This window comes from Acomys minous (genome assembly GCF_964271855.1).
Source record: "Acomys minous genome assembly, chromosome: 12".
NCBI classification, from domain to species: Eukaryota; Metazoa; Chordata; class Mammalia; order Rodentia; family Muridae; genus Acomys; species Acomys minous.
Window position 1 is genome coordinate 64,888,343 of NC_140493.1, and position 21,820 is coordinate 64,910,162.

The window sequence follows — 21,820 nt, forward strand, 5'->3', positions numbered from 1 at the left end:
ACTGTACAAATAATAAACAATTAAATTTTAAAAAAAGAAACAAAAACTAAATAGAGAAATGATAAAATTACCAGAGGTCATGATTCATATGGGCTTAGTAAATGGCTATAGAATGTCTCACCCAAACACAAAAGAGAATACTTTTTTCTCAGCATCACACAAAATCTCCAAAATCAGCCATATAGTCAGTCAAAATACAAACTATAACTAATACAAGAAAGTTGAATTGTCCTATTCTTTACCAGATCACCATGGATTAAGGGTAGACATCAACAGCAACAGAAATAATGAAAAGACTACACGCTCATGGAAACTGAACAACACCTGGGTCAATGACCACTGGGTCATGGAAGAAATAAAAAAATTAAAGACTTGTATAATTATATTAAAATAAAGGAAGAACATACACAAACTTATAGGACATCATGAAAGCAATGCTACAGGGAAAGTTCAAAGCACTAAGTGCCTTCATGAAGAAATTGGAGAGACAGCTGAGAGATGGCTCAGAAGTTAAGAGCACTGACTGTTTTTCCACAAGTCCTGAGTTCAATGCCTATTAACCATATTGTAGCTCACAGCCATCTATCATGTGATCTGATGCACTTTTCATGCCTGAAGGTGCAGAGGACTGTATTCATAATGACAAAAAAATAAATATTTTTGAAAAGAGAATTTGGACAGAGACCCAAGGAGGCGTATATCTAGCCTGAGCAACACTCAGCTTAGAGCCCTCCTTGCTACTGACTCCATCTCTCTGACCCACCTAGGACACAGATAGCAGTTAGCCACCAGAGCAAGCAGAGCAGAGCTGTTGGCAGGACACGTACCCCTTTGTCCTACATCCTGAAGAGGCCGGTGTCAGGTGAGCAACAGGCAGCACAAAGCCCTCTCTAATGCTGACTTCATCTGCTTGACCCACCTGGGACACAGAGAGCAGAGAGCAAATAGAGCCAGCGGAGGTGATCTGTTTCTGAGATCAAAGCTACATTGTCCCTCATCCCAAGGAGACCTGTGTCTGGCCCTAGCAACATTCAGGTTACAACCCTCTCTGGTGATTCCATCTGCCTGACCCAACAGGAATACAAATAGCAGTGAGACATCTGAGCCAGTAAATGTGAGCAGCACTTGGACCCAACCTCCATTTTCTGTCATCATGAGGAGGCCTATCAGGCCGAGAAATATTTACCTTCAAGCTCTCTCTGCTGATGACTCATGACCTGCCAAACCCACCTGGGACAAGACCAGCAGAGGGAACACCAAGCCTGCTAACACTAGAGACAACCTGATGGCTAGAGGTCAGCATAATAACAAAACCAACAAAACCCAAGCTGATGTGACACCACATAAAACCAGCTTCCCTACCACAACAAGCCCAGAAGATACTGTTACACCTGAAGCACAAGAAAATGACTGCCAATCTGAGCTCATGAAAATGAAAAGAACTTAAAGGAGGAGACTAAATACAGGAAAATACATTCAAACAGAGGAAGGAGCTGAATAAACTCATAAAGAAATGAAGGAAAATACAATAAAAAGGGAGAAGGAAATAAGTATAACAGGTCAAGATCTAGAAATGAAACTAAAATCAATAAAGAAAACACAATCAAAGGTAATCTAGAGAAGCAACACCTAAGGTAGAGAACAGGAACAACTGACACATGTATCACCAACATAATGCATGGCATGGAAGAAAAAAATCTCAGGTGTAGAATGTACAATTGAAGAGATTGAAACATCAGTAAAAGAAAATTTTAAATCTAAAAAGTTCATGACAAAAAACATCCAAGAAATCTGGGACACTATGAAAAGACAAAACCTAAGAATGATAGTATTAGAAGAAGGAGAAGACTCCCAGCTCTAAAACCCTGAATTTTTTTTCAACAAAGTCATAGAAGAAAATTTTTTCAACCTAAAGAAATAAATGCCTAGAAACATACAAGATGCTTAAAGAAGACCACATAGATTGGAACAGATAATAATATCCTTCCATGGCATAATAATAAAATAGTAAATCTATGGAGCAAATAAATAATATTAAAATCTACAAGGGAACAAGTAACTTACAATGGCATACCTATCAAAATTACACTCGACTTCTCAACAGAGACTCTAAAAGCTAGAAAGGTCTGAACAGATATCTTACAGCCCATGGATGCCAACCTAGACTGCTATTCCCATCAAAACTTTCAATCACTAGAAGTGGAGAAAACATGGTATTTCATGAAAAACACAAAGTTTAAACAGCACATAGGCACAAATTAAGCCCTACAGAATACTAGAAGGAAAACTCCAACTCAAGGAAGCTAAAGACAACCAGGAAAACACAAAAAAATATATCAATGACACCACATCCACAAAAGCAAAAGAAAGGAAGCACTTACATGTACCCTACCAGCATCATCAAAATAACAGGAATTACTAACTTTTGGTATTAATATCACTCAACATCAATGGCCTCAACTCTCCAAACACACCTCAGCAAAACAAATAGACATTACCTCAGAGGAAAGGGCTGGGAAAAGGTTTTCTAAGCAAACAGACCCAAGACATAAGCTGGAGTGAACCTTCTAATATCTAGTAAAAGACATTTTCAACCAAAATTAATCAAAAGAGATGAGGTGGACACTTCATTCTCATCAATAGAAAAATGCACCAAGATGATGTCTCAATTCAAAACATCAATGCACTAAAGGCAAGGCTACCCACATTCATAAAAGAAACATTAATGAGGCTTAATCAAACATTGAACTGAACACATTAATACTGGGAGACTTAAACACCTCACTCTCACCAATGCACAGATCAAGACAGAAACTAAATGAAGAAATAAGGAAACTAACAGATGGCATAAATCACCTAAAAACAAAAGAATACAACTTGCTTTCAGCACCCCCAATGGAGCCTTCTCCAAGATCAACTATATACTTACTCACAGAGCAAGCTTCAACGAATACAAGGAGATTGACATGACCAGTTGAATCTTATCAGAACACCATGGACTACAGCTGGAATGCAAAAACAGAAACAACAGAAACCCAAAAGGCCCATGGAATCTGTAAAAAGTCTCTAGTTGAAGGACTCTGGGTCCAGGAGGAATAAAGAAATTAAAGATTTTCTCAAATTCAATTAAAACTGAAGGCACAACATACCAAAGCCATCAGAAACAATGAAAGCATTGCTAAGAGGAAAGTTCATAGCATTAAGCACCTGCATAAAGAAGGGAGAGATCCCATATTAGCAGATTAACAGCACACCTGAAAGCCCTAGAGCAAAAAGAATCAGACACAGCAAAGAGGAGGAGGGAAACTGGAAATAATCAAAATCGGGGCTGAAGCCAATGAATTAGAAAAAAAAAACAATACAAAGAATCAGTGAAATCAAGAACTGTTTTTTTTTTTGAGAAAATAAGCAAGATAGACAAACCCTTACTCAAACTAACTAAAAGGAAGAGGGAGAGTATCCAAATTAACAAAATCAGAAATGAAAAGATAGACATAAAAGCAAACACTAAGAAAACACAAAGAATTATGAAGTGTTAGTTCAATAGCCTGTATTCTGTAACACTGGAAAACGTAAAGGAAAGGGATACTTTTCTTGATAAATTTCATGTACTAAAGTTGAATCAAAGTCAGGTAAACAGTTTAAAAAGTCCAATAACCCCTAAGGAAACAGAGGCTGTCATCAAAAATCCCCCCCCCACCACAAAAAAAAAACAGGGCCAGATGATTTTCGTGCAGAATTCTACCTGACATTCAAAGAAGAGCTAATATCAGTATTCCTCAATGATTCCATGAAATAGAGATAGAAGGAACATTGCCAAAATCATTCTATGAAGTCACTACCACCGTGATATCTAAAGCACAGAAAGACTCAAGAAAGAACTGGGAATAGGGCTTCCTCAAGACCCAGCTATTCCACTCCTTGGAATATACCTAGAAGATGCTCCACCACACAAGGACATATGCTCAACCATGTTCATAGCAGTGTTATTCATAATACCCAGAACCAGGAAACAGCCTAAATATCCCTCAGTTAATGAATGGATAAAGAAACTGTGGTACATTTTCATCATGGAATACTATTCAGCTATTAAAAACAAGGAAATCCCAAAATTTGTGGACAAATGGATGGAACTAAAAATGATCATACTGAGTGAATTAACCCAGAAGCAGAAAGACTCACATGGTATACACTCACTTATAATTGGGCACTAACCCCAAAAGCATGTCCCATGAAAAGAGGTCCCATCTTACCAGGGGTAGATGTGAGGACCTACTATTGGGACTCTAGATGAGAGAAGTATAGGATAATGGGGAAACAGAAGGATCCAGAGGGTCCTAGAAACCTATAAGAAAAACATCATTATAGGCGGACCTGTGTCCATGGGGGTATGCTCAAAGTAGTGAAACAACCAAGGACAACACATGCAGTAAACTTCAACCCCCTACTCAGATCTTCCCAATGGACAGATCATTATTCACAGTTGAATGGAAAGCAGAGACTGATTCTGACACAAACTCTGGTGCCTGATATTTGACCACATCCCCTGGGAGGAGGCATGGTAGCACTGAGAGAAAGAATAAGCAAGCTACCAAGATGAGACTTGATAGCCTAAGACCATATGTTGTAACTCTGCCTTTTAGTTAGTTTGGCTTAAGATTTTTCTCTCTTGTTAATTTTTCATTGTTTTGCTGGTTCATTGTACTGTTCTTTGTTTCTAATTTATTGATTTCAACCCTGTGTTTGATTATCTCCTGCGGTCCAGCCCACCTGAGTGTGTTGGCTTCTTTTTCTTCTACAGTATTCAGCTATGATATTGAATTGCTACTATGAGATCTCTTCAATTTTGGTATAAAGGCATTTAGTGACATAAACATTTCCTTAGCACTGCTTTCATTGTGTCACATAGGTTTGGGTATGATGTACACTCATTTTTGTGAATTCTAGGAAGTGTTTAATTTCTTTACTTATTTCTTTATTGACTCAATTCTTATTGAATTGAGGTGTTTGGTTGCTATGTGTTGATAGACTTTCTGTTGTTCTCTTTTGGTTGAAATCCAATTTTAAGCCATGGATTGTGGTCTGATAAAAGAGGTTATCCATTTCCTTGTATCTGTTGATGTCTGCTATCTGGACATCTTTATTGGAAGTTTTGTAGAAGACTCTCTGAGATGTTAAGAAGACTGTATCTTCTTTTGTGTGCTGAATGTAATGTATATATCCGTTAAGTCCATCTGATTCCTAAAATCTGTTTAATTATTTCTCCATTTAGTTTCTGTATCGATAATCTGTCCATTAGTGAGAGAGGGGTGCTGAAGTTTCCTACTATTAATGAGTAGGGTTCCCTGTGTGATTTAAGAGTTAGTATTTTTCTTGCTTTGGGGGCACAGATGTTCAGAGTGGAAACATCAGTTACTTTGGGGTAATGTCTACTTTTTTGCTAAGGTGTGTTTTTTGTGTGCATCAGGCTGGTGGGTACTGTTTTCCACCCATTCTATTAACTTTTTTATTGGGAAAATGAGTGTATTGATGTTGATATCTTAATGACTAATAATTATTAATTCTTGTTGATTTAATGATGATCATGCCGTGTGAGTGTGAGTGTTTGAGTGTGTGTGCTTCCTTCCTACTTTTGCTGGTGTATAACTATTTATTTCCTGTGTTTTGTTGGATGCAGGTAGCCTCCTGCATTTGGAGTTTTCATTCTCATCTTTTCTGTAGGGCTAGGTTTGTTGCTAGATATTGTTTCAATTTAGTTTTTCTTGAAATATCTTCTTTCCTTCATCTATGGTGGTTAAGAGTTTTTCTGGTTACTGTAATTTTCAGATGAAATTCTGAGAGTTCAGCCTTTGTATGTTGGTAACATTTCCTGTGGCAGCTTTTAATATTCTTTCTTTCTTCTGTAGACTTAGTGTTTGATTAATGTGTGCCAAGACGATTTCATTTTCTGGTCCAATTGAAGTGGTGCTCTGTAAGCTTATGGTATATTTTCAGGCTTTATATTCTTCATTTTGGACAAATTTTCTTCTATGACCTTCTTGATAATAATTTTTGTTCCATGGACCTGGACCTCTTCATTTTCTTTATTCCTATTTCTTTTAGGTTGGATCTGTACATAGCATCCCAGATTTCCTGGAAGTTTTGTGTCAGAAACTTTTTAGGTTTAGAATTTTCTTTGTCTTGTGTATCAATTTATTCTTTTTCTTTTTTTTATTATATTTTTTTTATTATTAATAAATTTTTATTAAAATTTTATTATTTGTCACATATACATTTATATTATTACATGTATATAAAATGAACTACTTATAGCAAGAATAACCTTGACACAATCAGCAATTACATAAATGTTACATTCTTAGTTTTTTGACTATTTGTATTTGACAGCCTTGAAGAAAACATATTTCCTATGTTGGTGCATCTAAATTTCCTAATATAACCAATATCTATCATATCTCATCACTATCAACTTAAAACATCTATCTAGACCTAAAAACATCTTAACCCATAAACAACTAAGCTGCATTGTAAAACTAAGCTCCCTGGTCTTCAACTCCATATGAAGCTTGAGAAGGAATAAAATTGATTATCTGTGTATATGAGATGTTCAGGCAAGTAGCTTTCCAAATGAGAAGATGATAGCAGAGACAATTTGCTAACAGAATGGTCACCCAAAACCCTCTATAACATTGGAGCATCATCTTCAACCTTCTGGCCCGATATATCTGACAGACATATTTGTGAGGCAGGAACTATGGAGGACTTGTGTATCCTGTCTTGGCAGAGTTTGGCTCTAGACTCATCCTGCATCCAAGTTTGCCCTTTTTAGGCAGAATTCTGTCTGTGGTAGAAAAGAGGACATTTTCCCAGTGGCCTGCTTGCCAAATTTGAAGCCATCTCAATAAAGAGGTACTTTCATGCTCACCATCCTCTTTGAGTTAGGCTGGGTGTTGCCAGGAGTTAACCTCTCTCATTGTCAGTGAGTCTTTAAAATAATTAAAACATTTTAAATGACATATTGTGTATGCCTCTGAAGTCTTTGAAGACCTTGTCTAACTGTTTTAAATATTTTCCTACTTTCTTTTTAATCTTCACATTATTGAGAGGCTGTATATGGTTTGTGTAACAACTGAAGACTGTTGCTATACTACCTGATATTGGCCTAGGTTTCCTTGCAGTGTTTCTACACTCCATGAGCCCAACCTGGGCATAGGCAATGATTTTTTAGCCTCTCAAAAAACTGGTAATTCAGAATCCACATAGTCATCATTAATATAACTGCCAGCTTCTTAAAACTGCTGAAAGACTTATGTTGGTAGGGCGTGCCAATCCCTCCTGGCAAAATTGCCTCTACAACATTGTAATCACCAGAAACATTTACTGTATTTATATTTCATGGGGAACAATTCATCACATAGAACAGACCCTGGTATTAAAGAGATATGAACCCTCTTAAAATTGCCTGGCATAAAACTTGACAAATACAAATCTTGTTTAGGAGTATTTCCTTCCCACATGGGATGTCATAGGGCCACAGGTGCTATTTACTACCTAAATGATGTACCCAAGTCACTGCTCTTACCTAAAATAAAAAGAATCAAGGAGAGAAAAGATCCTCTCCCAGTTTTTTACTATCACAAGCATAGTTTGCCAATGCTTAGGAACCATTAAAACAAGCCCACCTAAAACACACTGACTCTTATTTGCCAACTAAGTCTGAGATTCAGGGTCATAAAGCCATCCATACCTCACATCTCATGAAACGCTACTCAGTAGGAGTGTTTGTCATCACAATGAGAATGGGTAGATAAATAATAAACAGATAATTTAATGAGACTAGGGGAATTTTGAAAGTTCTGCCTAATGTTTCTAGTGTGAGTTGAAACTGAGAGCTCCAGTGTGGACTGCAGGTTACAGCTTCTTTATCTGGCAAATGTATGCATAACTTTTGCTCCACCAAACCTCATATGAAATATGATGTATGTACATGAGTAAGCATAACACAGACACTTGTCTGTATTGTTTATTTCATAATATACAAGATATGATATCAAATTTAATGGCATTAACAGATGGGCAAATAAAAAATCATATCATCCAAAATTGTGTGATTTTTTACCTTCATATAACATAGTCAATTTTCTATTCAAGAAACATTATTAGAATTTTGAAAGTTTCATTAAATGTATTACCTCTTACATCTTACATATTTACAAACTTATTTTTAATTAAATAATATAACTATTATATAGATACTTTAAAATTAGCTTCTATTTAATTTGATTAAATTTATTTTTGGTTAAAACCCAAAATCAAAGATGAAACTAAACAAATATAACTACTAGGTCCATACTTTTATAGACCTATTTGAATTCAGATAAAAAGCACATGGTGGTCTATATATAAATAAAGGAGTTGTTACTAACCTGGAAAAAATAATGATATCATTATCAGGAATTGGGGAAGAAATAGGAAGGCATCATGTCAAGGTATACAGTAAAACTTGGGAAATTCAGCATTTTCGTAGACTCTAGTTTCATTAGTGTATGTGTTGTGTCTGTGTGTGTATTAAGTGTCTGCTGGTGTGCCTATGTGACATATGCATTTTTACACAAATAAAGTAGGACAAGTATTATTTGAGAATTGCAAAGATATAGAGAAGTTAAGGATGGAGTATTGTGTAAAGCCAGTGGGAAGAAAATATCATTATCACACTGGCAATACAGACTCTAAACTCCAATAAAGAATAGATTACTAGGAAAATGGAATAGGAAAACTGTATACATTAAACCCATATTTGTTTCCCAGTTCTTACTCACTTCTAAGATACTCAGAATAATAATTCTTTACACACATTACCTGAATGTAAAAAACAAAACTCAATGTTGAAAATCAAAGATGAAGTACAAGAAATGGGTCACCACAAGTTATTGATATGTGAGAACTGACAATCTAGGATGTAGATCATGTGTAAGAACTCAAATATTTAACTTAGCTTCTCATTAAAAATGTGGGTGTTAATGGAGTGATACATGTTTTGATATTTGAAATTACACAAAAGGTCTGGAGTTCTCTCTAGATCTTGTTTAACCTTAAAAATCAACATTTAATATGTAAACTGTCTGAGATTTTGTGAGTAGGTGCATGATTTTGGATACAGAAGAAGTCAAATAAAATTAATGGATTTCACCTGATTGTTGATTCTCCAGACAATGTATACACAGTTTTGCATTAGATAATCTGTACTTGAAACTGGTATCACATATTCCACAGTTTAAATGCTCTATGGGTCTCAGATGCCTCACACAAGAGGCTGCCTCTCCAACACATAGATTGGCAATACAATGCTCACCATGTAGACATGAGGCCTTTTGTATATCCCTCCTGAATAAATAATTTATGTTTCACTGTGAATCATCTAAGAAAAAACCTAGTTACATAATTTCTAATGGTATTCACATAAACAAATCTGTAAGATAGTTTAGAAACCAAATTTTTTTATAAAGGTTGCTCTGCCTAGGGATTTGACTGGCCACAAACATGAATGATGTCATGGAACCAGAGAAAAACTATTGCTATATATATTTATCAACTCATATTTATCACATGGACTATGGACCACAGATGACAAGCCCCAGGGAAGATTCCTCCCAGAATGAACAAGGGCCTTGGAGAGAAAAGTAATCAAGAATGTGCAAGTAGAATTTCCATTGTCCAGAAATATAAAAGAAGAAAGGAACCCATGGGTGACCATATGATAGGTTGATATGTATGACACTTTGCAATCCACAATACCCAGGCCTACAGTAGGACAATGATGTTCACGTTGATTTTGTTCTACTTGCTTCTGAACATTCCACTTCTCATGACCAGTTTCTTTCCTTCCAAATGCTTTTGGAGAATGAAACAGAATGAAAAAAAGGATGGAAACTTAATGACAGCTTGTGTGTTCTCCCTTGAGGCAGTGAAAAGTCCTATGAAGAAAGACGATTTAAACATACTCCTGAATAAGCTGTAAGTGCTTTTGTGTTTTTCTTGTAAATTTCATCACAAGTATTTCAGGAGTGGTCTGAAGATGAGAAACAGAACAATGCTTTGAGTGCTCTGTCCTGTTCTTCCAATGTGCACACCAAGAAACAACCCAAAATTCATTTCTGAGTTCAATGTTATTTTATGATTTTAAATTGCTATTTTATGCTTTTACAGTTAACCTCCCGATTTCAAGGCTAGAAGTTGACTGAGCACAGGTACCTCTATTGTGATCCATATGAAATAGCCATCCTGTTGACATTTTTCAGTGTATAAGAGCCAGTGCTTTATTATCAAAAGATACCCCATATCGTTTCAGTACATTTCATCCTGAGAAGACACAATTAAATAGCCATAGAGTATATGCTGATGACTATTATGTCAGTGTGTAGCTACCAGTACATGTGCTAAGGTCCCTAATGTTTGCACTACACCTAGGTACAGAAAGCTTTCACAAAGATGATCAGTTACTCTCTGAAATTATCTGGATCTGGTCAGTCTATGAATTCTTAACCTCCATCAAGAATATAAGTAGGATTTTGTTCCAATATGAACTTTAAAGTAGTCCTTTAAAGTAGCTCAGACTGTAAATTTAATGTTTGAAAAGGGAGGCTATCACTAACAGTGGTGACAACTTACTTTCCTTCTCACTTGACTGAGTTAAATTTGTAGCAGATGTACCTGAGAGTACTTGAGAATATGATTAGAGGATTTTCCTAGTAGCACATCACTGCATTTCCTTAAGAATTATGTGTCTTCTTTTTATGTCTAAGTTGTTTATTTTCTGATGCTTTTATCACACTTACCACTTACGTTTCTCTTTCATTAAGATTACTAAGTATAATTGCATATTTTACCATGTGGATACTGTACACGTTTTGGCTTTATGGATTTCTGCTATTTGTTTTCAAGCACAGAACTTTACATTACAAGGAAACTTTGATATATCAAGTAGCCGGTGTTTGTTTTGTTTAGTATGTATGAGTTAGTGTTTAAGTCACACAAACTGTAATCTCAAATTCCTATTTTTTGGCACTGAATTTTCAATAGTAATTTTCTTTGTGGTAATAAAGGGAATTCTAAAAGGGGCTATTTTACAGACAAAGATAACACAAAGGTACAATTTCCAAGTGGAAAACTAATTATATTTAAATCTGAGTGAATTCTTCAAAATGAAGGAGTATGTCTGATGTTTCTTGTTCAGATGATATGAAATTACTAGACAGAGACAGGAGAGATTATTATTCCTTTTAAAGAGAAAAAGTATTATAGGCCAAATTAATTTTTGTCTTTTTTATTCAAAGTATACCATAAAGATCTCTCATATGTTTTACTCTTTATATTCTATTTTACAAACTGGAATATTGGCACAAAGAAATCCCCTCCAATTTCCAGATGTTTCTAGTTCTCAGTAGGATGCAAGTGTTCTGTTAGTGTAACTGGAAATGTGGTAAAATAAGTTTTGTAGAAGAGAAAATATATTCCACTAATTGTCAAATGTGAATCACAAAGCTTTTCTTAGGAATAAAATAAGTGAATGATCCTGGGATGAATGTGCATACGCTTAATCACTGGGTGCATGTCTGGAGAAGATATATTCCTGTGTATTTAAAGATGAAGTAGTCTAGAGCAAAACCTCATTCAAAATTGTGGGATTACGTACATTTACAAGCATAAATGAGCATTGCTTAAGTCCATTCACAGAGATGCATAAAGAAGTACATCTTTTTAATTAATCTATTTCTTTAAATATTTTACCTCTGAACTATTGCCTCCTCCCTCTTCTACTCCTGGCCCAATCATATCAATCCATACCATCCTATCTTCTTCAGAGAAGGGCAGCCAAACTACCAACTCATCCAAACTCATCAATCGCATTGGGACAGAACATGTTCTCTTCCCCTGTAGCCTGAAAATGAAGCCCCAACACGGCAAAGATTTAAAAACAAGCAATAGGGTCCATGCCAGTGGCAGCCCTGGCTACCCATACTAGGGGACCTACAAGAAGCCTGAGCTGCCCATTGGATACATGTGTGTAGGGGACCAAATCCAGTCTATTCATGGTACTCAGTTGGTGATTCACTCTCCACAAGACACTCTGTGACCTCATGAGTTGGTTGACTCTGTTGGATTTGTTCTGGAGCTCATGTCACTTCTTGGTTCTTTCATCCTTTGTCCTTCTCCTTGCTTTTCCACAAGACTCACAACACTTTGTTCAATATTTGGCTGAGATTCTCAGCATCTGTTTTGATTCACTGAAGCCTGGAGCTCATCAGCTGGAACAGCTAAGCCAGGCTCTTGTCTGCAAGCATAGCAGGCTATAAGTAATTGTGTCAGAAGTCGGCTCTCTCCTGTATGGTGGGTCTCAGTTTAAGCCAGGCATTGGATGGACATTCCCTCAGTCTCTGCTCCATATTTATTACTGCATATCTTGTAGGCAGAGTAAAATGTGGTCAAAGTTGTTGTGGTTATAGTGGTGTTCTCTTCCCTCTACTGGGAATTCTGTCTAGTTAGAGGGCATCCTCTAAATCCAATGACCCTGATACTATGACTCTCAGCTACAGTCATGCTCTATGTTATCCCAGAACTCATGCTGTATTAGTTCTCCATCTTGATAGAGAGATGTCTCCACCAATGTTTTCTCTTTTTTATTCAGGCCCTCTGTCCTCCAGCACAGGCTCTCCCTAAGTCTCATATATATACTCATTTCTCTCTGCACTCCCTCTCTTACCTTGATCCCTATCTTTCACTTTTGCTGTCTATTCTATTTCCACTTCTGAGTGAGAATTAAACATCCTCTCTTGGGTCCTCCTTCTTACTTATTTACTTTTGTCGATGAATGTTAGTATGTTTATCCTGTACTATATAGCTAAGTAATAACATACCAAGTGTGTCTATCTTGGTGAGGTCACCAAACTTAGGATATTCTGTTTTAGTTACACCTTCTTACTTGGAAATGTCTTGATATTTTTGGTTTTAGTATCTCAGTAGAACTTCATTGTGTAAGTGTATCACAGTTTTATTATCCATTCTTTGATTGAGGAACATCTAGATTATTTCAGGATTCTGGCTGTCAAGAATAAAATTGCTGTGAACACAGTTAAGCAAGTGTTCTTGGGTTTATGCCAGGGAGGGTACTGCTATGTATTGAGAAAGAGTTTTTCCAGCTTTCTGAGAAAGGGACAGATTGGCTTCCAAAGTGAAACACATCTTTTTAAAATGCATCTTTGGTGTGTCAATTTATTTAAAAATAAATCATTAAAAAGTTGTTCTTCCTGAAAAAATAAACTGCAAAGAAAAAGGAACAAAACCACAGTCCAAATTGATTAAAGACCTCAGTTTAAAACTGGACACCTTAAATATGTTAGAAGAAAAAGTAGGGAAGATCCTCAACCTCATTGACACAGAAGACAACTTCCTGAACAGAACACCAACAATCCAGGCTCTAAGTCAAATATTAATAAATGGAACCTCATGAAACTAAAACTCTTCTGTAAGGCAAAGGAAACAGTCAACAGAACAAAAGCTACAGCCTCCAGACTTGGAAAAGATCTTCACCAATCCTACATCTGGCAATGGTCTAATATCCAAAGTATATAAAGAACTCAAGAAATTAAACAGCGCTGAGCATAATATTCCAATTTTAAAATGTGGTAGAGAGCTAAATAGGGAGATCTCAACAAGAGAATATTGGATGGCTGAGAAACACTTAAAGAAATGTTCAACATCCCAAGTCATCCGGGAAATGCAAATAAAAAGACTGAGATTCCATCTTACGCCTATCTGAATGACTAAGGTAAAAAATTCAAGTGATAGCACCTGCTGGTGAGGATACTGAAAAAGAGGAACGCTTCTCCATTGCTGGTGGGAGTGCAAACGTGTACAACCATTATGGTTCTATTTCAGGAAATTGGGAATAAATTTACCTCAAGATCCAGGCATACCACTCTTGGGTATATACCCTAAGATGCTCCAACAGACAACTAGGACATTTACTCAACTATTTTTATAGCACCCTTGTTTGTAATAACCAGAATCTGGTTTGATAGATTTCTATTCATTCTCTTGGTCTACAGATGATTATTTTCATTAGAAATAAGATTAGACTCAGGGACATCTCTCTCTTTGTTTATCTTTTTTTTTAGATAAGGAGATATGAGGTGAAAAGAATGAAAGAGGGATATAGAAATATAGAGAGACGATAAAACAAAAAGATTATTTAATCTACTCTTCATATCAAGGCCTTAATAGGTACTCACAAATAAGTTATTTTTTAATTCAGTGGTATTGAATTTTGTATATTGATGCAAATCATGATCATGTCAAATACTACTCTAATTCTATCAAAAGAATATATCTTCTAGGTCTCATAGATAGATATGATCCTATAGATATATAAGGTAAAATAGTTAAATAAGATCTTTAAAAACATCAGAGACCTACAGAATATGGCATTTAAAAGATGGTTTTATTATTCTAAAGATTCTTTGATAAGAGAAGTTAACTCCCAGCAACACCCTGCCTGCATCAAAGATGATGAGCATCAAGGAACCTCCTTATGGAGTAGACTTCAAATGTGACAAACCCGTCACTGGTCAAAATGTCCTCCTTTCTTCCACAGAAAGAATTCTGCCAAAAATAGGCAAATTAGATGCAGGGAGAGTCGATGGCTGAACTCTGCCAAGAAATTATAAGCAAGTCCTCAATAGTTTCTGCCTCACATTTATGTCTGTCAGATATATTGGGACAGAAGGTTGAAGATGATGCTCCAACGTTATTAAGAATTTTGGGGGATTGTTCAGGCAACAAACTGTCATTTTTTCATTTTGGAAGCTGCTAACCTGCATTACCAGTTTACTCAGATAATTAAGTTATATTCCTTCTCAAGTCTCTGATAGGGTTGAAGACCAGATAGTTTAGTCTTACAATTAAGCTTAATTGTTTAGGGTTAAGGTGTTTTTAGACCAAGATAGATTTTTCAAGTTAATAGAGATGATATATGATAGATATTGACCTTCATTCAGAAACTTGGACCCAACAAGATAACAATCACATTTGACCACGTCCCTTGGAGAGGGAGACCTGGTGGCACTGAAAGGAAGGATAGCAGGTTACCAAGAAGAGACTTGATACCCTATGAGCATATACAGGGGGAGGTAATCCCCCTCAGGCACAGTCACAGGGGAGGGGAATAAGGGGAAAATGGGAGGGAACAAAGAATGGGAGGATATAAAGGATGAGATAACCATTGAGATGTAACAAGAATAAATTAATAAAAAAGATGTTTACATCACATTTGCCAAATATGAATAACCAAATCATTAAGAATGTAACATTTTTATAAATCATTTGTCTTGTGGTTCTTCTTGCTTTATATAGTTAATTTTATCAATGTGTAATAATAGAAGTGCATATGTTAAAAAAAAACATAATAAAAACAGTGAAGAGAGAACCAGATACATATATGTGTGTGTGTTTAAAGGTGTTTGGCCTGAAAAAACAAACTACAAAGAACAAGACACTCTATGAAGATGGATGTGTGAAAATATTTTAAATATACATCAACTACTTATAATGAATTTTCAGCACAGGAGCCAAATTCTGATGCAGAAACACTCTTGCCTATTCATTCATCAGTCATTCTTTCAGCACCTGAGCCATTTCAGTTGATTTCATAAGGAAATACTAGAAATTCACCAACTCACACATCATTTGTAATTTTTGTGTTTCTCAATAATTAAAATATGAAAACATGATCAGGTTTGAAGTTTGATCAAAGCATGTGGCCTTACCTTTACCTTCTGAGCAAACAATAAACAACCAAAGGTGTAAATTTCCTTATATAGAAAATGCTTATTTTGGTGAGATGACTTCACATGAACATGTATAGATTTCCAACATTCCAGATTTTTATGTCATCACAACCTCATTACATTGGATATTTGTTTCAAACTTTAGGAGTGGGGCACAAGTACATGCATCACAGCATAGCCATTGTATTGACTGAAAATGGTCCTGTGTAGAACTTTGTCTATAATAGATATTGTACTATTTTAATAGAACAAAAGATGAAAACAAAATGTTTGCTCTTGCCTTGGCTTTTTCAATGGATGAAATCAACAGAAACCCTGATCTTCTACCAAATACATCTTTAATGTTTAATCATCCACTTTGTCTACATGTGTCAGAATTATATGATATCATCCATCTTTCTGAACAAGGTCATATTATTTTTCCTAATTATTTCTGTGGCCACGAGGTCGTATGTTTCACAATGCTTACAGGACCAAACTGGGAAACATCTGTGATATTTCATACATTCTTTTATGTCTTCAAATATAGTCAGGTGAGATTTTGTGCAGTGAAAATTAATGAAATTGTATATCTATTGGTGGCATTAACAAGGTGTAAAGAAGGGTGCAAAGAAGAGACTGGCCCTTCTGACCTTATGTCAATCTATGTAGCTCAAAGGTTTTATTCAAAGACTCGATAGGGATTCTACATTTTATTTGTATGAAATAGGGATAAGGGGAAAAGTAAGAGAAAAGGGGGATTTATTGCACTGTTACAAATAAGAATATGTTTACAGATTTTAGAAGTGCATCATACCTCATGCTGATCCCTGTGTCCTAGATGCTTCAGCTTACTTATGGCACTTTTCATCCTCTCCTAAATGACCATGTACAATTTCCTTATCTGCATCAGATGGCCCATGAGGATACATCTCTAGCCTTGGCCATGGTCTCCTTCTTACTTTACTACAGCTGGAACTGGATCGGTCTAGCCATCTCAGACAATGATCCAGCCAACCAATTTCTCTCATATTTGAGAAAAGAGATGGAAAAAAATAAAATGTGCTTTGCCTTTGTGAATATAATCCCTGTCAATATGCAGTTATATATGTCAATGGCTGAAGTATATTACAACCAAATCATTACATCATCAACAAATATTATTATCATTTATGGCAACTCAGACAGTACTCTAGCTTGGAGCTTTAGAAGTTGGGTATCTGAAGGGATACAGAGAATATGGATCACCACCTCACAGTGGGATATTACTACAGGAAAAGGAGACTCCACACTTGACTCATTCCATGGGATCCTTGCTTTTGCACATGACCGTGGTAAGATTTCTGGTTTTAAAGATTTTGTGCAGACATTGAACCCTCTCAAATACTCAGATAAATATCTGGCAAGCCAAGAGTGGATGTACTTTAACTGTGAAGCCTCAGCATCTATCTGTAAGACTATGAAGAACTGCTTATCTAATGCCTCATCAGACTTGCTAATGACACAGACTTTTGACATGGCATTTAGTGATAGCAATTATGACATATACAATGCTGTGTATGCTGTGGCCCATTCCCTTCATGAGATGCTTCTTCAAAAGGTAAAAAATCAGCCAATTGACAATGGGAAAGAAGATGGTAATAGCTGCTTGAAGGTACTGTTTCTTCTTGGATGATAATTGTGTCATTAATATCATAGTTTTCAGGAATCTCTCAGATTCCCAAAGTGAGTTGAAGTGGACTAGGAAACATTTGCCTGAAATTTTTTATTTCTAAACGTGTTTTATGCTGACAAACATATATATATCCAATATAAAGGCACTAAAGTGGAGGACACTTTTTATTAGTGAAAATCAGTGATTTTTTCACACAGTACCTTAATATACTAATAAATGTTCTAATGTTGGAGACACGATTGGACCTTCCTCATTAATCTTATACATGAGAAGATGAGTGTTTGTGCATTAACTGTAAAATTTGTGGTAATAAGTGCTAGGATATATTTCTCAAGTTTTATCAACTTATTATCTCACAACTTTTGTCTCTCAGGACTTTTCTCACAGGCTGAGTGTAATAATGCTGTGACTCTGTTTACTACATACACGTCTGTTCATATATTTGAATTTATGTTTCTCACTTTACGTGTCTGTGTGTGTGTGTGTGTGTGTGTGTGTGTGTGTGTGTGTTTCTGTCCAACTGACACTGTCTGTCTGTACAATATAGCATAAATTTGTCTGAATGTCAGTGTCTGTTTGTTTTTGTCTTTGTGGATTTTCTGGGGGAATATGACAGTGAAAGTTTCTATGTTTTCCTGACTGTATGTTTTGTGTGTTTCTGTGTATGGGATTGCACATCTGTATGTCTAGGTTGCTGTGGGTATGCATATGTGTGTGTGTGTGTGTGTGTGTGTGTGTGTGTGTGTGTGTTTGACTGTCTGTCTTTATTTGGATGCTGTGTTCATGAATCGGTCTTTGTGTCAATATGTCTCTGTATGGATGTTTGTATTTCATTGTGTCTTTTTGTGTTTATATATCTGTGCATGCATGTGTGTGCCTATGTATGTGTTTTCTGCATTTCTTCACTTGTGTGTCTGACTGTGTCTGTATGCTCATATTACTTTCTGGTCATGTATGTTGATGTGTGTGTAAGTAAACGTGTTGATATATTATGTGTGCATCTCTGTATGCCCATGTTTGTGCATTATACATCTATGTTTGATGTCTACATGTATGTCTATGCTTTTCTTTGTTAGGTTCCATCCAGATAACTATAGTTTAGCAAACATTATGATAAGTCAAATTACATTTTGCTTTCATTGAGATTTCCCTCTAGACACCTTTGAAAAATTGCCTTTCAGATGAAATCAGAATAGGTTTTCTCACATCAAGGAAGGGCATATTGACTATAGAATTCTTCCTGTCTTTCAGATGAACTCCTTTCAGAGAAAGAAGCACTTCACTAATCCTTTTGGTGACAAAGTGAATATGAACCAGAAAGAGTGTGACATCTTTCACATTAGGAATTCCCCACACGGTGTTGGACTTAAGGTGAAGATTGGAAGATTTAACCCCTGTTTTCCACATAGACAACAATTCCATTTAACTGAAGACATTCTAGAGTGGACCTCAGAAAGCAGACAGGTAAGTTTGACGTAACATACTGATTTGCATTTATGCTTTCTTGTAATGTAGTGAAATGTCATATAAAGAACCTATTTCTGCCCTCCTACATCATACATAAATACAATCTAGGGTACAATAATATGATTATTAAAAAAGTATAAAAGACTTTTAAAGAAGCCCGTTATCCATTCAGTGTTTAAAAACAAAAACTGATGGGACAGAAAGAATATATCTTGGCAGAATAGGATCTCCTAGGCAAACAGATTGACAGCACTGTACTAGTTGGAGAGAAAAATTTAAAGCATCAATTAAAATCAGAAAGAAGCCAGGTGTGTGTAGTGCATGTCTTTAATCCAAGCCCTTTGTAGACAGAGGCAGGAAATTCTCTGTCCTTATGTGGCCAGTCTGGCCCATATAACTAATTCAAGGCGGGCAGTGTAACATAGAGACCATGCCTTAAAATACTGAACAGAAATTGGGCAACATTATGTACTGTCTCCACTCTTCTTCAAAATAGTCATAAGAAGTTGAGGTCCCAAATTCTACACAGTGAGACCCTTTTTACTCAACCACAAGAAGAGTTCTAGTTAACTATATATGGGAAGAATATAAGATTAGACTTTGCATGACAGTGTGTGTGTGGTTTTATGTTGTTGTTGGTTTACTTGTTTTTGTTTTCTTTTTTGCTTTGTTTTTGTTTTTATTTGGTTTTGGAGACAAGGTCTTTCTATGTGTTAGCCTTGGCTGTCCTGGACTCGCCTTGTACAACAGGGTGAACTGCAACTTACAGTGATCCCTCTGCCTCTGCCTCCCTAGTGCTGGGAATAAAGGCATGCACCACCATACCCAGCAACAGTGTTGCTTTTACATAGACCTTAATATTGAATTAAAGATTTGAAGTGAGCATGCAATAATCGGCAAATTTCTGATGAAGCCTATATAGCCCCATCATCATCTTCAGTGTAATAGAAATTTTTTCTTTTAACTTAAGAAATCATTCAATTGACTTTACATAAACTAAGTTTTACTCAGGCTCTCCCAGTATTCACAGGCTTTGTAAAGTCTTCTTATTTCAGGAAACAATTCAAGTTCTAGCTTCCTACACAGTAACTCAGCACTTTGTCACTACCTCTATACCAGGATCTGTGTTTTCAGATATTTTTTCTTTAAACTGAGTTTGTCGAGATTTATTGGAGATGTTTGTTATCTGCAGTTTGAGAAGATAGTTCATCTGTTTTAGATATTCTTTACTCATGACTTGATAAGCCATTGCTGTGAGTAAACATTGACCATAAAAAACTGAGGAAAAATGGTTGATTTGGCCCACTGATTACAGCCAAGGACTGAAAAGGAAGAAATTTGGAAACAAAAGCATAGAAACTTGATGGAACATTGCTTACTGTCTTGCTCTGTTTCATTTCTCATGCATATGTGCCTAGGAATAGTACTCTCCATAGTAAATAAGTATGCCTACAACGCATACCAATTAATGAAATACCTCACAGATATAAAGACAGGCTAGTCTGTTAGAGAAATTTCCTTAATTAAGGTTCCCCTACTAACTTCTGTGTTTTTACTGTACTTTGTATGAGCTCAATGAAAGTTAATTAGAAAACCAGGTTACAATTTATGTACTGCTCACAGAAAGGAAGCTAAAAGTTACTTTTCTAGAATTTCCAAGATTTGATAATATTCTCACTTTTCATTCATTTGCTTTAATAGATTCATATGTTTGGCATTATACAAAGTGCTAAGTGACATGTGGTACTTCAGTTTCTGTGTATAAAATAATCTTATTGATATCTTAACATGCTAAAATAATATAGGTATGGCAGAAGCAGATAAAACTTCTGGTATTAGCATGTATATTATTTTCTCAGATGCTGCCCTCTGTATGCAGTGCTGATTGTCGTCCTGGATTCAGACAATTCAGGCAGGAGGGAATGTCAGCTTGCTGTTTTATTTGTATGCCTTGCCCAGAAAATGAAATTTCTAATGGAACAAGTGAGTGTTTGGTGCTCTCATAAAGCCTTCACATTGGTAGTCCGATCCACCAACAAAGGGATGCTGAAGGAGTATAAAATGTAACTGCAAAGATAAAATATACCATTTCCTCCATCAGTCTATATAGGGATACAAACATTAACAACATAATAACGAAAAACTCTTATGCCTAAAGCTACATTTTGATTCATTGAAAATTTAATGAATTTTCATTTACAAATGTTTACAAATGAAAACAATATTTGTAATCAAGCTGCAGTGAGATAGTCTACAAAGATCTTTCCTACTCATTCATCTCTAAAACTACATGTAGGGAAGATTGTAGTCACTAATATTTCAAATATGCACTTACTCTTTTTGAATATATTTATGTGTCACTACATATGTCTATGTGCACCATGTATGTACATAGCCCCAGGTAGAACAGATAAGGCAAATGACCAATGCACAGGGTAATGAGGGCATGGAAAACAAATCTGTATCTTTAGGGAAATTAGTGTAGAGGTAAAAAAAATTACTTGTATAATTATCAGAAACTGATAAATATGAAAGAGAATTCATTGAATATCCAGAAGCCCATTTTCAAGTGTCTGATGCCATTTGTTTCTAGTAAAGTAGGGATAAGTGTTGATACATAATCTACAAAATCTAATGGGTCTTACATGAAAATTTTAAATAACACAACCCTAAGAATTTCATGAAATAATAAATTAGAGTCTGGGTCTCATACAGATTGAAATTAGGAAAGTAGGAAGGTGCAGGATGTTTCTCATGATGAAGGGGTCAAAATGAAGGGCATTGTACTGCTCAGTCTGCAGAGGTAACTACCTTCAATGTTAAGGTTAAAGCTTCCCATGATCAAGATTCTGGAATT

At 35.9% G+C, this 21,820-nt stretch overlaps 1 protein-coding gene across 1 annotated transcript in view; it reads left to right on the forward strand.

Moving 5' to 3' along the window:
• Positions 1–21,820, forward strand: part of LOC311579598 (vomeronasal type-2 receptor 116-like) — a gene marked incomplete at both ends in the record, with an annotated part of 33,892 nt that overhangs the window by 10,461 nt on the left and 1,611 nt on the right. Inside the window, 3 exons of the mRNA XM_084750305.1 lie at positions 17,329–17,475; positions 18,748–18,960; positions 20,823–20,946. Of these exons, the coding sequence (XP_084606431.1) occupies positions 17,329–17,475; positions 18,748–18,960; positions 20,823–20,946 (484 nt within the window). The remainder of the gene's footprint in view (positions 1–17,328; positions 17,476–18,747; positions 18,961–20,822; positions 20,947–21,820) is intronic.